The 15,880-nt window shown below is 29.0% G+C and overlaps 1 protein-coding gene across 2 annotated transcripts; it reads left to right on the forward strand.

Annotated features, from left to right (window-relative positions):
- Positions 1-3,869: 3,869 nt before the first annotated feature.
- Positions 3,870-14,657, forward strand: RpL29 (ribosomal protein L29). Of its 2 annotated transcripts, none has more exons than XM_075359903.1 (4): positions 3,870-4,012; positions 9,402-9,451; positions 13,337-13,401; positions 14,467-14,657. In XM_075359903.1, the coding sequence occupies exons 2-4, from the start codon at positions 9,415-9,417 to the stop codon at positions 14,596-14,598; spliced, it is 234 nt and encodes a 77-aa protein (XP_075216018.1). In that variant the 5' UTR covers positions 3,870-4,012; positions 9,402-9,414; the 3' UTR covers positions 14,599-14,657. The 2 variants fall into 2 exon arrangements, with proteins under 2 accessions (XP_075216018.1, XP_075216019.1); XM_075359904.1 differs by having other exon boundaries at positions 3,954-4,058.
- The last annotated feature ends 1,223 nt before the right edge of the window (positions 14,658-15,880 follow it).

Below are 15,880 nucleotides of genomic sequence, written 5' to 3' on the forward strand. Positions count from 1 at the left end.
ATCTTAATCCTTTGCATATCTATTCCTTTGCAAATAATTATTTAAATTCTATTAAATAAACCACCTAGTACAAAATATTGAGATAAGACCCTAATTTATCATGGAAATACTTTCATAGTATCATGCATCCTCATTAATTATTTATTAATATAAATAATATATTAATTATTTCAATTATGATTGAGAATGCTGGATTCCGCAAAAGTACTTTCATGATGATTAAGGTATGATTTGTCTTATCTCAATATTCTGTACTAGGTGGTTTATTTAGAAGAATTTAAGTACAATTTAACAGTACAGAGCAATAATATAAATCTTAAAAAGACTAATAACAGGAAAATGAATATTATTTAATGTATTATATATATAGACTATTACATACATGTTCTTAAAATAATTTTATAAAAAAAAAATCAATACATAAACAAAACTCTCTTCAAAGCTTTTATTCATCTCCATTGTTAAACTAATATAACTTCAACTTTTTCAAAAAAATTGAAGATTGTCATTTGTATAAAAATCTTTAATGATAAAAAATACAAGTCATTCATTAAACATGCTAGAATTATTGAAACTATTTATTAATAAAGAATGAGCAGGAGTTCACGTTTTCAGTATTTTATAAGCTTGGGTATATACTATGTCAGCCAGTGATGGTAATTTAGAGCATTAGTTTGAAATTAGTGAAGTTATTGATGTTATATCAGTTTTACACAATCAGATTTCTGAAGCAAATTGGTATGTAGTACGTAAGTTTCTTTATCTTAGCTTAGTAGTGATGTTGTTTTTAAAAAGTAGTTGTTAAAAATATTACAGATATTAATGGAATCACTGAAAATTTTCATTCACAGAAAGCTTAATATTAGCTCAATCAAAGGCTTTTTACAAATCTACCAAATATTTATTTTCTGCATGTAAAATTTTGTTAAATTATGGTTTATTTTGTTTTAGTTTATTCATCTAGTGTATCATTTTTTTGCTTCTTGAGTTGTATTTAAATATCTCAAATTTAAAAAACGTATAAATAAGTGTGTATCTTTTAGTTTTATCTTAATTCTTTACTTAAAAGGAAAACTATTACCACTATTTGAAATTAAGTCAGAATTTATAGAGCAAGCTTTCCAAAAAAATATGAAAAAAATATGGTAAAAACTACTCCATTTATCTCTTGTTTCCTTTTTCAAAAATAAGAAATCCAGGTTTGATCTTTTTTTGGGGGATTTTCTTACATTATATTGCAATATCAAATTTTATGCAAATGGCAATGCCGCCTAATTTGTACTTTTTTATATTGAAATGATTCACCAGCTTATAATAAACAATTTCAATATTATATACTCAGTGTTAAATCCAATTTTAAAGTAATTAATAAACATTTATTAACTCCTTTAATTTTTTTTTTTGGGGGGGGAGCGAAAAACACTTTTGCATTATCACCTGGATCATAATAACAAGAGGCTCCTTCTTGGACATTAAAATCTTAGTAAAATAGGGTTAAAACTATGATAAAAACTAAGATAATAATAGCAATAAAATTGAAGTAGCAAAACAAATGTAATTAGGATAATACATGTAATGTGAATAATAAAATATCAAAATTTATGACAAGTTAATTCTTATTAAGTATATTAATTCTTCTTAGAATTAACAATACCTGGTCTATTACATTCTTGTCATTTCCTAGGATGCACTGTATGTCCCTTAGTAATTTAAATTTGTGATATAAGGTCGCATTACATATGCAGTCCACAAGGATGTGGTGCACAGTCAAGCAACAGTTGCATTGGAAGCACAGTGGTAGACTCTCTGCTGATATTAGGTGTCCGTGAGTAGCTTCGGTATGTCCTAATCACAACTGGCACAGGACCACTTCCTCTCGGAAAATCTCTCTGCATGAAGAGTCTCATGGTAACACCATATCTTTGATGTGTCTGAGTTTATTAATCGCTGTAGTGGTCCAGTCATCTTGCCACCTTCTTTGAAGTGTATGTTTAATGGAATTAATAAAATCAATAATTGTGTGGTGAAAGATGGTTGGTTACATGCATCTTTAGCAGCGGAATCCAAACATTCATTACCCTTTAAAATTATTGTCAACTGTCTTCAAACATATGATTACCAGTTTTGTTGAGATGTATACTTAATATAATTTCTGTTAGATATCTCTATAATTCTAGCCCTCCCAACCCAACTTGGTCTAGTATAAATCTTGACTCTCTCCTTCAAACTGTCTGTGTAATTTTAATGTAGTCTTTTTATAAGTTTATTATTGATGTGATTTTCTTAAAGATCATGAGTATGTGGCAAAACATTTGTATTAGATATTGTTTATTAATATTTTTCAAAACATGAGGCAATTTAAACTTCAACTGATTGAGAGGAATCCAGAGAAGAATTATTTTAACTAGCAGTCAGTACATTATAATCCCTTTTAGAATATCATTTTATACTAAGCTTGTCTGATCTTTTCTTAGTTACATAAGCAATGGGAGAATTTGCCTATACTATACCCTTTACAGTACAGAATTTATCAAAAGTATTCTTTAAATAACAATGGCTATCAGAAAATAATGTAGCCTTTCCTTTGAACACCCTTCTTATCATGTACATCATTAAATTCTGATCTGCATTTATGATTTTTTTCATTTTTTCCATCAGGTAACTTCTTTTGATTCCTTGTTCTCTGTAACCTCAAACAACTTGCCTGTAAATAAGGCAAACACATATGCCTGAATTTTGGCTCTGTTTCAGTAGAAAAACAGTTCATGCCTTTTTTCAATCATTATGAAAAATATTCTCTAACATGATTATGTAAAGCAAGCTTTAAAATGAGCTACCTGGCTTCTTAAAGGATGGTTTTCCTTCTTGGTTTTTGAAAGATCTCTTGAAGTTGTTTTGAGCAAGCTCTTGAATGCTTCAATGTTTTGTAATTTTCCCATAAGTGTGGTGAGGATTATAGTATGAAATAAATCACATTATTATGAACAATGATATAAGGTGAAAGTTCTTATGATAATCTTTTTCATTTTTCTCATCAGCTATAGCCTCTCTAATCTCCCTGCTACCAGCATGATCAAGCTCAACTTCTAAATTCTGAGTGTTATATTAATTTGATTATTTCATTTATATCATTATGATTTTGCATGATTATAACTCACTTGAATCATACTCATGTTACCCTATACCTCTGGCCAGTCTTTTGTGCAATTATAGTGCATAAGTTTTATGACACCCTGACTGGCATTCATTACATTTGAGCTCATAACTTTTACTATTACCTTTATTTCCACTCAATTTACAAGCTTATTTAATATTATTAGATTGTGTTATGATATTGCAGTTTTTAAAAAAATGATTAGTATAATTATAAAATATCATAACCCGTTATAAAAACAGAAGCAGGTGTAGCAATTAGCTACTGAATAATGTGAAATTAATGGTTTCAATTGTGAAATGAACTTGAGAGCCTGTGCTCCATTTATATTTGTTGCTCCAATTGTTGTTCGACTGTTATTTTATTATTATTATTGCTTTTGTCATTAATATTTGGTTGTTCAGAAACCTAATTGTGACAGAATATTTTATAAAATTCATAATTAGTATATGAAGTTTTTCTGAGGATTTTTCAGATCGGTTACATAACAAAATTAAAGGTACTTTGAAATTCGTTTCAAAAACCTTCTACTCCTCTTATTTACAAAATAATGTTTTTAAGGTCATTATTTTGAGGAAAACATTTATTTAAATTAAAGCGGCATAGAATGAACACTACATACTTCAAGTAACCAAATATGCGTAATACGTGTTAATTTTAACACAAACTATAGTACTTAAAATATCTTCTAAAATATTTTTATTCATTTGTATTAATTGTTTTTATTTGTTACTATTTTAAAAAAAGAAATGTATGTCATGTAGAAATATGTTTTTCTGCAGTTAAGTTCACCATCTTGTTTCCGGGTTGTCGTGTGCCCTGAAGTTGGTGTTAGGATTGTATTATTTCGCTGTGAAGGTATTATTTTTATTTTGTGGTTTATGTATATCTTCATTTCTTTGTTGTGAGTTTAAACTATTAGAGTAACCAGTATACATATAAGATGACGTTCTAATTTTTAAATAAGTAATTAAGTTACATTTTGACGTTATAACCTCAATACGAAAGCATGTTCACTGTTACTTAATATTTATAAAAGTTAATCTAAGATATTATATTTGTTATACCTCTTAACGAAAGTATATTTTTTTTGTACTTTTGTAATAGTAATAGATTACGGAATTGTAGTTGTTTTGAATAATCTGTTACCAAGTGAGATTAAAAGATAAGAGGGATTTCTCTCCGGAATCATTAATTAATAACTGTTAAATGAGACATTAAAATTGTAATTGCTAATTGATATTTTATGTAGTAGAAATTATCATCAGTGTCTTGTGTGATTAGCCATTTGGTGAAATTCCCCACACAGCAATTGCTAAAATTACACAAGTTAACAAAATTAAGGAATTTGAAAGTTGTTGGAAATCTAATAACAGATTTTTATGTTATTTTGTCAGTTGATTTCGCCACCGTTTATTTCTATCTCGTAAGAATTTTTTACAATACTAAAAAAAGAAAATGGAGAAAAGGAATGTTTTGTTTATGTATTTCTCGTAGAAAACTTTTATTTATAAAAAAGTAATAGGAGTTAAAGAAAGGATTTTTTTACATTTTCTTATCTCTACGAAGACGTACTGCCTCTTTCTTTTTTTTTCTTGGGCCACATTTTCTGTTGTAGCCAGCTTGCGGATTGTCTGTTTAAGCACCAACAGTAGTCTGCAATCATGTTCACATTCCATGATATCTGCGTTCCATTTCCTTTATATATTTCATCCTGTTCTTCACTTACAACACAAAGATTCCCCAGGAAGTAATCAGTATTAGAATGCAGAAAATGTACCTTCAAGCTAATCAAACAACCAAAGTCTTGGAATTTCATTAGCATGTATTCCACTATACAATTAAAATTTGGGTCCTTATTGTTCCCAAGAAATTTCTTTATGACGACTTTAAATGCTTTCCATGCTTTTTTTTCAATGTCCTCCATTTTGGTTTAAACGACTTAATCTTTAAATGGTTTACGAATATCAAGACCCCCACTTTGGCTTCTGACAGTTTGCGGAAACTTAAGGCGTATGTATTTAAAATGCTTTTCTTTTTTAATTGGGGTTTTTCAGAATGTTTCATCAATCTCAGTTTGATGTGAAGTGGAGGTAGGAGGACTTTCCATGGATCAAACAAACTTTCCTATTAATTTTTGCTCAGAAAAGAATGGTCACATTCTAGTTCAAAGTTCTTTCTTGTCTCAGCTGTCCCATTCACACAAGAAGAAGAGATATTTGGTGGATCCTCCCTGCTGCCCAAGAAGCATAGAAATTACTTTTAGGTCACCACATATTATCCATTCATGATTGCAATATTTCAGTTTGATGAGAACTAATTCTAAATTCTTGTAGCATTCTTTGAGATACATGGAGTGCCCTACTGGCACTGAAACATATTTGTTGCCATTATGAAGAATAACAGCTTTGAGGCTTTTTTTGGAGGAGTCAATAAACAGCCTGTATTCAGTCACATCATTCTGTATGTTCGACTGCTCCATTACACCAGGGAACATTGTTAGAATAAATTAAACTTCCATCTTCAGAAAAATACGGAGTAAAAACATTCCTGTTTCTGTACCATGAGAAAGAACTGCTAGGGGCCAGTAAGATTTTTTTCTTTTACTCAAGATCCTAGAAGTTCTGCTGAAATCTTAAGAAAACTTAAATCTCTGACCAAGTGATACAAGTCATGCTGTGAAAAATATTGTGGTTTGGAACTACCAGAAATAAAATCATCATCTTTATCATTGACATCATCTTGCGACTCTATTTAGTATATCTTCTAATTTTTCTGGAACTGAAGGTACCGGTAGACCAGGGCCATGAGATACAGGGTATATGATTTGTCAACTAAATCATCCATTCTAATCTATTTATTCAAATTTATAAAAAAAATTTATGATTCAAATTTATAAAAGGCTTGATTTGTCAACTAAATCATCCATTCTAATTTATTTATTTAAAAATAGAGTAATGATTTAGTTGAGGAGCCTTACCCCAAAATTACAAGAAAACTTATCAAATTCATTCAGAATTAATATTTATTCATTTAATGATGTATTTTGGGTGTCGGAAAGTAGAAAATTAGTAAAAATTTACATAGATACAAATAACACACTTGTAAAATTTTGTGTATCTCACTTATAATTCGCCATAAATGGTGAAATTGTGTTTTATAATCACAGTACTTCCTTTTAAATAAAAATTCGGCCATATGTCTGTGGAAATTGTGTTTTATAATCACAGTACTTCCTTTTAAATAAAAATTCGGCCATATGTCTGTGGAAATTGTGTTTGGAATTTCCATAACATGGTACATTGCTTCTTACTTCCCTCCATTGACGTTCCATTGTCTGTGGCATGCCTCACCCCAAAATCACAAAAAAAATCTCAAATCGTTGTATAATCTTTTGAAATGTATCTTATGATGGAAATGAAATGTCTGAAAAGTAGATATTTGAATACTGATACACTCAATAATGCCGATTCACACACGTATGGTGTGTAAAAACCTTGCTAGTCAAGTTTAGCGAGCGTAGGTTAGGTTTGGTTAAATTTGCTGGAATGTTACCAATATAATTTAACTAAACTTAACCTTGATTAGCAAGGCTTTTTACACACCATATGTGTGTGCATTATTGAGTGTATCAATATTCAAATATCTACTTTTCCAACACTTCATTTCCATCATAAAATACATTTCTAAAGATTTTACAACAATTTGAGATGTTTTTGTGATTTTGGGACGAGACACATAAACTAAATAGTTACCAAAAATAGCTCTGTTTCTAAATATGTGGAAATATGGTTAAGAAAATCATGTGCAGTTCATTTAGTGGTGGTTTGGCAGTAATGTGTTGTTAATGGCACTTAACTTCAGTTAGTATTGGAAATCCTTTTTGAATGTTTTGAATATATCTGTGACCATATTTCAACAAGGTCCAGACTGTTTCAGTAGATAACACTAACTCCGGTGTTGAAACTACATGATATAGCTTAGAAAAGTACTAAATTTATTTCAAAAACACAAAATTAACATTTCATTTTTAAAAATAGTTTAACCACATCAATTTTAAAGATTAATATGTGATAATTTGATAAAATTCATTCAGAAATGATGTTTTTTCACAGTCGCCATTCTTTACTTATCTTGTAACCCTAAAATCACAACGCTATAAAAACGTAATATTAATATCTCAGACTATTCTGTGTGGGTAATGGATATAAAGTCAATAAATTGAGGATATTTAAAATAGTATTATATAGTAGTAGTCGTTTACAAACTAATGAGTCATTCTTTGCTTTTTGAAGGACTGTAAGTGCAAATTTTTCTTGATGAAGAATGGAATTTTTTCTATATTAATGTTACTAGGTCTCGCAAATTCATCAATGTGCCGTTTTAATGTTCTAGATAAATTGGGTAGATTTTTTCTCATGTGTGAATTGGCATTTCCATGCTGATTTCTTTAGTGAAATCTCTTTTTGATTTGGGTTTTCTTCCATTTTTATTTTCTTGATTATATTATATAGGAATTAACCAAAAACACTATTTATCATCCCATAAAATAAACAAAAAGAACATCCTCTAATTTTTCTAGAACAGGACATTGCACCTGACACTTGTCAAATGTATCAACAGCACTATTTATGTCATAAAATTCAACAATGTCTGGTTTTCCACTGCTACTAATCCTCCCCATTTCACAAGTTGTTGATAATAAAATAGCATTTTTTGTTGTCTTTGATTGTTAAGAAACCATTGTATTTGTTCAGTCATAACAAGGTTTATTCTTTTTCAATGTGCCCGCAGTAGTTAATTGATATATTACAAGCATTATGCTTGCTAAGGGGATGAATGTGAACTAGTTATCAAAAGTAATATTTCTGTTGACACCATGTACAGGTTGCATTAGTTCTTTGATAAAATGCATAGCAGCAGGTAGGTTTTCAGTGTACATACATTTCACAAGGTAAGGTATGGCATTGATAAGATATTTTATTTTAATATCACAAAGCATGAATATCTTAGTACCGTATTTATTTGGTTTTGATGGCAAATACAATTTAAATGGACAACAATCTCTAAAACCAAGCATCAGCGTACTTAACATCAACTGTTAAGTATGTTCCAGGATTTTATTAAAATTGTTTCATTTGTGAATTTTGTGTTTTTTTTTCATAACATCAAATCTATTATAAATAATAGGAATGCCTCTCTAATGGTGTTTCTATTTGTGCTGCTTTTTTGACCAGGTTTTTGGTGAAGTGATTGATGTTTTTTGCAGCTGTTCTTGTTTGCACATTTTCTTTACCCTTTGATTATCATTTATTACCATTTTTCGCTTTCAAATTGGTTGTTGAAGGAAAAACAATGTTGCTGTGTGATAGAGCATGTTGAAAAACAGATTGGTCATCTATGGTTTCATCACTTTCAATATAGTCTGGGTCATCATCTGCTTCTGAATTAGTTTTCATATTAAGCTACATCATCACCATCTTCAACATCACTTTCATCATTGTTTTCACTTAGATTATTATCATTATTGGTCAATTAACCCCTCAAGTTTTGATTAAAGTACCAAATTTCAAAACTAGTATTTGGTTAATCACACATACTTTATAAAAAAAATGCAACATAACATATTTCAAAATGATTTGGAACAAATATTTATATTACAAATTAAGAAAAACTATGTTATACACACTTATTCACAGTTAAACAATACTCTGCTGATTTAAAGGCCAGTATTTTTCAACTCTTTGTGTGGATAGAAAACATTAATGTAAATCACAATGTTTTATCTGTGAGACTATGGCAAACTTCCTTACAAAAAAAAAGTGTAATTGTTGCTTTTGCATGAAGGGCAATACTGATAGAATGTTTTGATAGGAAGCTGCTAGGGAGATAGAGTAATAAATCTCATCCCTTCTGAAGTGAAAGCTATTTTTACTGGGGTAGTCTGCCAGTCTACATGTTAGAATTCTAGGGTTAAATGCTTCTTTTTTCAAGCAGAACTTGGTATTACTATTTTCATATAAATGTTTACAGCATTTCAAATGAAAAATTATTTAATTAAAGGAAATGAAATAAATTATATTTTTAAATAACTTTTTCAGCAAATTAATTCAAAATTATAAATTTTTCAAAGCGTCTTAACTAAAATAAAAACTACAGTTAGAAGACTAATTTTATATAGTTTTCTTCAGATGAGTCTAAAAAAATTTGTTGTATTTTTTATTGTTTTGCTTTCCATTTTGTGTAGGTAACTCAAAGAGATGGCAAAGTCAAAGAATCATACTAATCACAATCAAAGTAAGTGTAGTATATTTTTAAAAGTTAATTTAAGTTGAATATTATAATATTTCAGCAAAATATTTTATCAATACAATATTATTTTAAGTTGAATACAGACTGTTAAACAGTTTTAATTTAACAAAAAGAGTAAATTGAATTATTAAAAACTATTCAGTATTTTTCTTGTTACCACTTAGAAAATCTGACATTGACTTAACTCTGACAACAATAAATGTAGAAGGCTGTGTTTCTAAAAACTTTAGTAGCAGGGCTAGTGAAATTTTTACCCCAGTTGATTCATTCACTTTGTTTCATTGAAAATGATTTTGATACTTTTTGATTAAACAGAGGCCATCCTAATACAGTGCGCTGTGACTTAGGTTGAGGTTCGTGTGCTATCTATGTTGGCACTTATCATGGTCAAGGTCAAGTTAGTCGGCCCAAGGTCAGTGCTCCGTGCGGCAAATATAAAGGCACAACTTGCCACTATTTAGATTCGTATCTGGCTAAATACATGTGGCAATTGACGAGCAGTGGCAACATATTTCAACGAGCTCTTTGGCAACATTGTCAGGTTTTGGGACTCTGTTCAAACACAAAAGTAGTTTGTAAAATTTTGTATGAAATAAATAAAGACCTATACATGTGTGTACATGTTTTTAAAAACAGTTTTTACAGAGTTTTTTTAAAAACATCATTCTTTTATCTGGAAACGGATGGCCTCCGTTTAATCAGAAAGTACAAAGATTTTATTCTACTGAAAACCCAATTCTGAAGTCTACATTGATTTCAGTTTTTCACATTTATCAGTTTTTAACAGAAATTTATCGATGCATTCAGTTATTTTGTTGGAAGTTAATTTCTTTTCAAAAATTGAAACTGATGAGTGCACAAAAGCATACACCATGAAATTAATAGTAGATGCAGAAGTAATTATTGAAAAATAATATGTAATTTTGGTGTGTGTTGAATCTCTGTGCTGGTTTTAAAACTGCTTTTTTGACGTAATCTTTTGATATGATTGTATACTATAACTTTGCAGAGAGTGTTGGTTACTTTCGCATAAGTTAATCCATACTGTTAAACACAGGTAACCAGTATTTAATAAATGATTAACCATGGTTGTCAGTTAAAATATTTTACTTTGTTTAAAATTATCTCTTGACGAATAAGTCAATTTAACTGGTTTAGATTTAATTTAAAGTGCAATCAGCCCTTTTTTACCTAGTTTTCCATAGCTCAATTTTTCTAACAAATTATTTTGTTGCAAATTAACTAAATGCATAAATTTTGTCAACATCAAATTATGCGTGTTGAAAATCCATGTCATCTTAATACTACATTTTTTTTTTTACATGTGAGCTATTATAATAGGGATGCTGCTGCAGTGCAGTTAGTTTTACCCTGCTTTTTTTAAATATGTTTCATTTATGGTAAAATAGTTGTCTTAATGATTTTTAAAAAAAAACACCAAGCTATGGTAGAAGTTAAAATTTCAACTTGGCTGAAAACTAAAAAAAAACTAACTATACCAATACAGCATGGCATAAGTTAGTATAAAAAGAAGAAAGTTGCAATAAAGAAAACTTATTGTGAAAGAACAGGTTATTACAATTGAAAATGTGTGCTAGTTTTAAAAGTATAAGTATGGTTTTTGATACATTACACAAACCTGTGATGGTTGTTTTTTTAGTTTTTGATAATTGATTTTTGTATTTTTTAGTGCTGAATCTGAAAATAACTTTCATTTTTTCCATCATATCAGGAGTGTTTTACAAATTTCAAAATTTGTAAAAGTTGAAAAATTGCAAAAATGTGATACAATAAAATAGATATAAAACGTTCTTTTTATTTTAACTTAATATATTCACTTTTTTTGGCTTATACTGTGGATTCTTATAGCTAAACAGTTGAGTGGTCTGAAGAGGAGGCTGGGAATTTTTCCAGCCTCTTGGAAAGTTTGCTTTATGGCTTGAAAATATATTTTCCACTAACAAAAGCATGTTTGATCTGATCACAAAGTCTTGTCACAACCCTGTCGGCCAAGCTCTCCCACTGTTTCATCTTCAACCCCCCCCCTCAACCATGTTCAGACCACTCAACTTTTTAGTTATAAGAATGCATAGGATAAGCCAAAAAAGTGAATATATTATATTTGTTTAGAAAAATGTTTAATTTCTATTTTACAGAAGTTTTGTTTCTATATTATAGTTTTTCATTTTTGCAATTTTTCAACATTTTATAAATTTTGAAATTGCAATTCGCAAAAACTCCTGACGTGATGGAAAAAATGAAGGTTATTTTCAGGTTCAGCGCTGAAAAATACATAGGAATCAATTATCAAAAGTTCAAACACATTCCACAACCCAAATTTTTTTCAGGCTTGTGTTATTTGTTAATTTGACAGCATGCTGGACCGACAGGTAAATTGCCTTTTTTAATAAACTAATTTATGGTTAATTATATTAATTTTACAGTAATGCAGATTATCAAATGATTATAAATCCAAAATTTTACATGTCAATTGAATAATTGTATATGTTTTCTGGAACATTTTAATGAAATGTTACTAAATTTTTATTTATAATTAAGAAAAAAAATTTCAATTTTATTTTATATTTCCCAAGTTTCTTTTAATTTGCCAAAATCAACCATGAATTAAAAGTAATTTTTACAAGGAAGTATTGTGATTGCAAAAAAATTCGGTTTTCAGATTTCAGCAGAAATATTTTAACCATCCCTGAATACATTTTGACTAATTTAGTGTGACTTCTGTATGTAAGTATATATCTTAATACTTCTGTATGTATGTCGTAACTCAGAAATGATTAGCTGTAGGATGTTGAAATTTTGGATTTATGACTGTTGTAACATCTACTTGTGGAGCTCTCCTTTTGATTGCAATCGACTGGACCAGAAGTGTCCAAAAAATACCAAAGAAGTCCAAAATCCAAATTTTTTAGATTTTGGACTTCTTAATTGCAGTAATAAGCCCTCATTGAAAGCTTTTCAATGATGTATATGTGGTACTTATTTTCATTGGTTCCAAAATTACTGATAAATAAAATCTTAATGAAGGAAGTATTTGGATCTTACAAGGAGAACGCACATCAGTTTGAATTGGACTTCATTTCCTTCTTTTTTTTTAACTTTTTTCAATTTAAATATAGTGATTTATTAGTAATTATTAGCCTCTGATTGAAAAAAAAATCAGAAGTAGTTAGTGAAATAAAATTTTATGTACTTTTCATTTTAATTCAAAATTTTTTACACAGGTTAATAATTATCAATAATAAATATTTTTAAATTTAAAAAATATATTATTTAAAAATATATATATATATATGAAGTCGGATTTGAACTGATGTGCATGGTTACATATCCGGCACGTTCTCATAACATCTCGCAGCCTCCTCTCGCGGGACTGACGTAATGGCTTGCTGGATAGAACTCAATCTTAAATGGTTTCTATATTTATACTTCCAGCTTCTTTACCTGTCAGACCAGACCCAACTCAGAGCATGAGAACAGTCGACTGAGGCTTTTGTTCGCACAAATTCCAAACCTGGTCTCTTACTGTACATCATTGTGTGACAGCAGGCAGTATAACAAAGGACAATTGTTAAGGGACCTATTCTTTACAAAAAGGGTTCTCTTTGTCCCTTTTTGGATCTCCAATTATTATACTTTCATAATAATTGATAGGAACCTGTTACTCAGGCCCCGCTATATTGGCCTTGTATTCGATATAATTGAATAGCAACAAAGTTAGTTTTAATATGATATTCATTTATTTTATTGCTGGATGCTATACTATAAATTACTCGTTAATGTAATCCTGATTAATTTTTATTTTAAATTTATAATGCGTATTTTTGTTTTAAATAATGGATTTTTTTTTAGATCGTAAGGATCATCGTAACAAAATAAAGAAGCCAAAGCGATACAGGCATGAGTCTACTCTTGGTGTAAGTAAATTAAAAAAATAGACTGCAATCCTTAACAAGAATAATAATTTTTTTCTGTTAATGAAACATATTTCTTCATTTTTTCCAATGTTATTAATTTCATGATATTAAGAACTTTTCATATGATCAGATTTATTTTGTATAACTTTGTTGTTTTTCCAGTCTGTTGTATATACTTCTTGTTCATAATTTTTGAAATGAATGAAAATAAGGTTGTTTTTCTGGATCTTTCATCATTTGGATGGATGCTACTAGTTGAGAAATAAGGCAACCCATATCAGAAATTGATAGTGCTGATAATGGCTCTGACTTTAAAGTTCAAATGATAATGATTTTTCATTTTGAACTTTTTGATGGAATGCACTATCAATTATGTGTCTGATGATTACACTCATAATAAGACTTTTGTAATTGCTAAAACTGGCTGGTTATAACCGATGAATAGTCAACAATTTTATGTATAAAGCAGTAGTTTTGACTGTAAGGAAGGCAATGAGAAACCGCTTAATTCCTCACCTTCCTTAGTAAGCCTGGCTTGCGATGCTTAAGAAATTTATTATTTTTATAAAATTTTATATATATATTACATCTTTTTTTATTATTATTATATCTTTTTAATTAGTTTTTTCTGTAAATATGATTTAGAATAGAGTCAAACTTTGGCAACTTCAACCAAGTTAACTCAATAACCAAAGAACTTTGGTTATTCAATTTTTTCCTTTTTATAAAATAAAATTGCTCCAAATAGAGAAATAATAAATGACAGATTTTTTGGAGTAGTAACTTAATATTTATTTCCATATGACTATTAGTAGGATAGATAAATTATCTGTAAACAAGCAAGCTGAAGCATTTGATTCTTAATTCTTCATTGCTTACAACATAGACAATTACAACTGGTTTTCTTTCTTGAATTTTCTGATCATGTTTCAACATGATCAGAAATTTTTTAAAGTAGCATTACTTAGTGTTGTAAATACACATTTTTAAAACTTATTTGCCTTTAATAAACATTCTGTGTGTATGTTCTTTTACTCACAATATATATATATATTTGTATTTCAGGTTGATCCAAAATTTCTAAAGAACCAGAGGTTTGCCAAAAAACACAACCTTAAGCCTAAACAACAACTGAAAAGGGCTGCAGCAAGAAAAGCATTCAGAGAAGCTAGAGCAAAGAAAGATGCTCAACCATAATCTAAGATGTTTAAATATTGTTAAAAAAATATTTAAAAAATAAATTTTTTTAAAAATAAGTCTTATGTATTATATACAGGCCAGTTTCATATTTTATCAGCTGTAAAATCCAATTTTTAGCAGAATCTGGAGTTGTTAATGTAGTGGGCGATCTACCACTGTTATTTAGTTTTTATATGGCGCCACTGAAACTTAACCTACACTCAATGATCAAGGTTAGCTTTGGTCAATATAGCGTTCAGTGGCACCATCTAAGAACTAACTACAGCAGTAGATTGCCTACTTCATTAATACCAAAAAGTTTTTGAACTCTTTTGTTATTCTTTTTATAAATTATATTCTTCATACTGGCTTTCCCAACCATAGTTTATGTTTTGAGATATGATACCGATTACCTTTTTACTTCCTTGTACGAAGTAAAGGACCAAAAGTGTCTAAAAAAGCCCAAAATATTAAAAAAAATTGGATTTTGGGCTTTTTCTTAACTGCAGCAATAAGTCCTCATTTAGAGCTTTTCAATGATAGATACATACTTTCATTGGTTCCAGAGTTAATAGCCAAATGAAATTTTAATTAATGAAATATTTGGATCTTAGAAGGGGGAAGGCACATCGGTTCAAATCAGACTTAATCTCCTTTTTTTTTTTAATTTAAATATATTGATTTATTAATAATTATTAACCACCTCTCATTGTAAAAAAAATAATTATGATTAATAATAATTCAGTAATAATAAAAATTTTTTTAAATATGAATAAATATCACAAGTTTTTAATGAAACAAGATTTATGTATGTTTCATTTTAAAAAAAATGTGTAAATGTAATTTAATAGACGTACGAGGAAGTCATGTGTTGTCCACATTAGATTTTTTTAAAATTGTTAATGTTACTATTGCATTTTGTGAATGCATAAACTAAGGTATACTTATCTATGAAAGTAATTATTTTATTCTTAACCATAACTAATGATGACATTGTAACTGAGGGCAGACAGCTACTTTGGTATTGATTGGTAAAATTGATGTTAAAGGTTGTAGAAAAATCTTATGTTTATTCAACTATAACATTTTTATTTATCCAAAAGGAAAAGTTAACAATTGTGTGTAGTTCAGCATATATAGAACTAACTGAAATTTTTTTTAGCTTTCATCCATTGCTGCAACTGAAAAAAGCATTACAATTGACCCATTTTTGGATTGCATGCTAATAGACCCATACATTTAAAGCTAAAGTCTTCCAGTGCAATAAAGAGCCAACTGTTTTATTCACTGATTGCCATAC

Source organism: Lycorma delicatula, chromosome 3, assembly GCF_047948215.1.
Source record: "Lycorma delicatula isolate Av1 chromosome 3, ASM4794821v1, whole genome shotgun sequence".
In the NCBI taxonomy this organism is placed as follows: domain Eukaryota; kingdom Metazoa; phylum Arthropoda; class Insecta; order Hemiptera; family Fulgoridae; genus Lycorma; species Lycorma delicatula.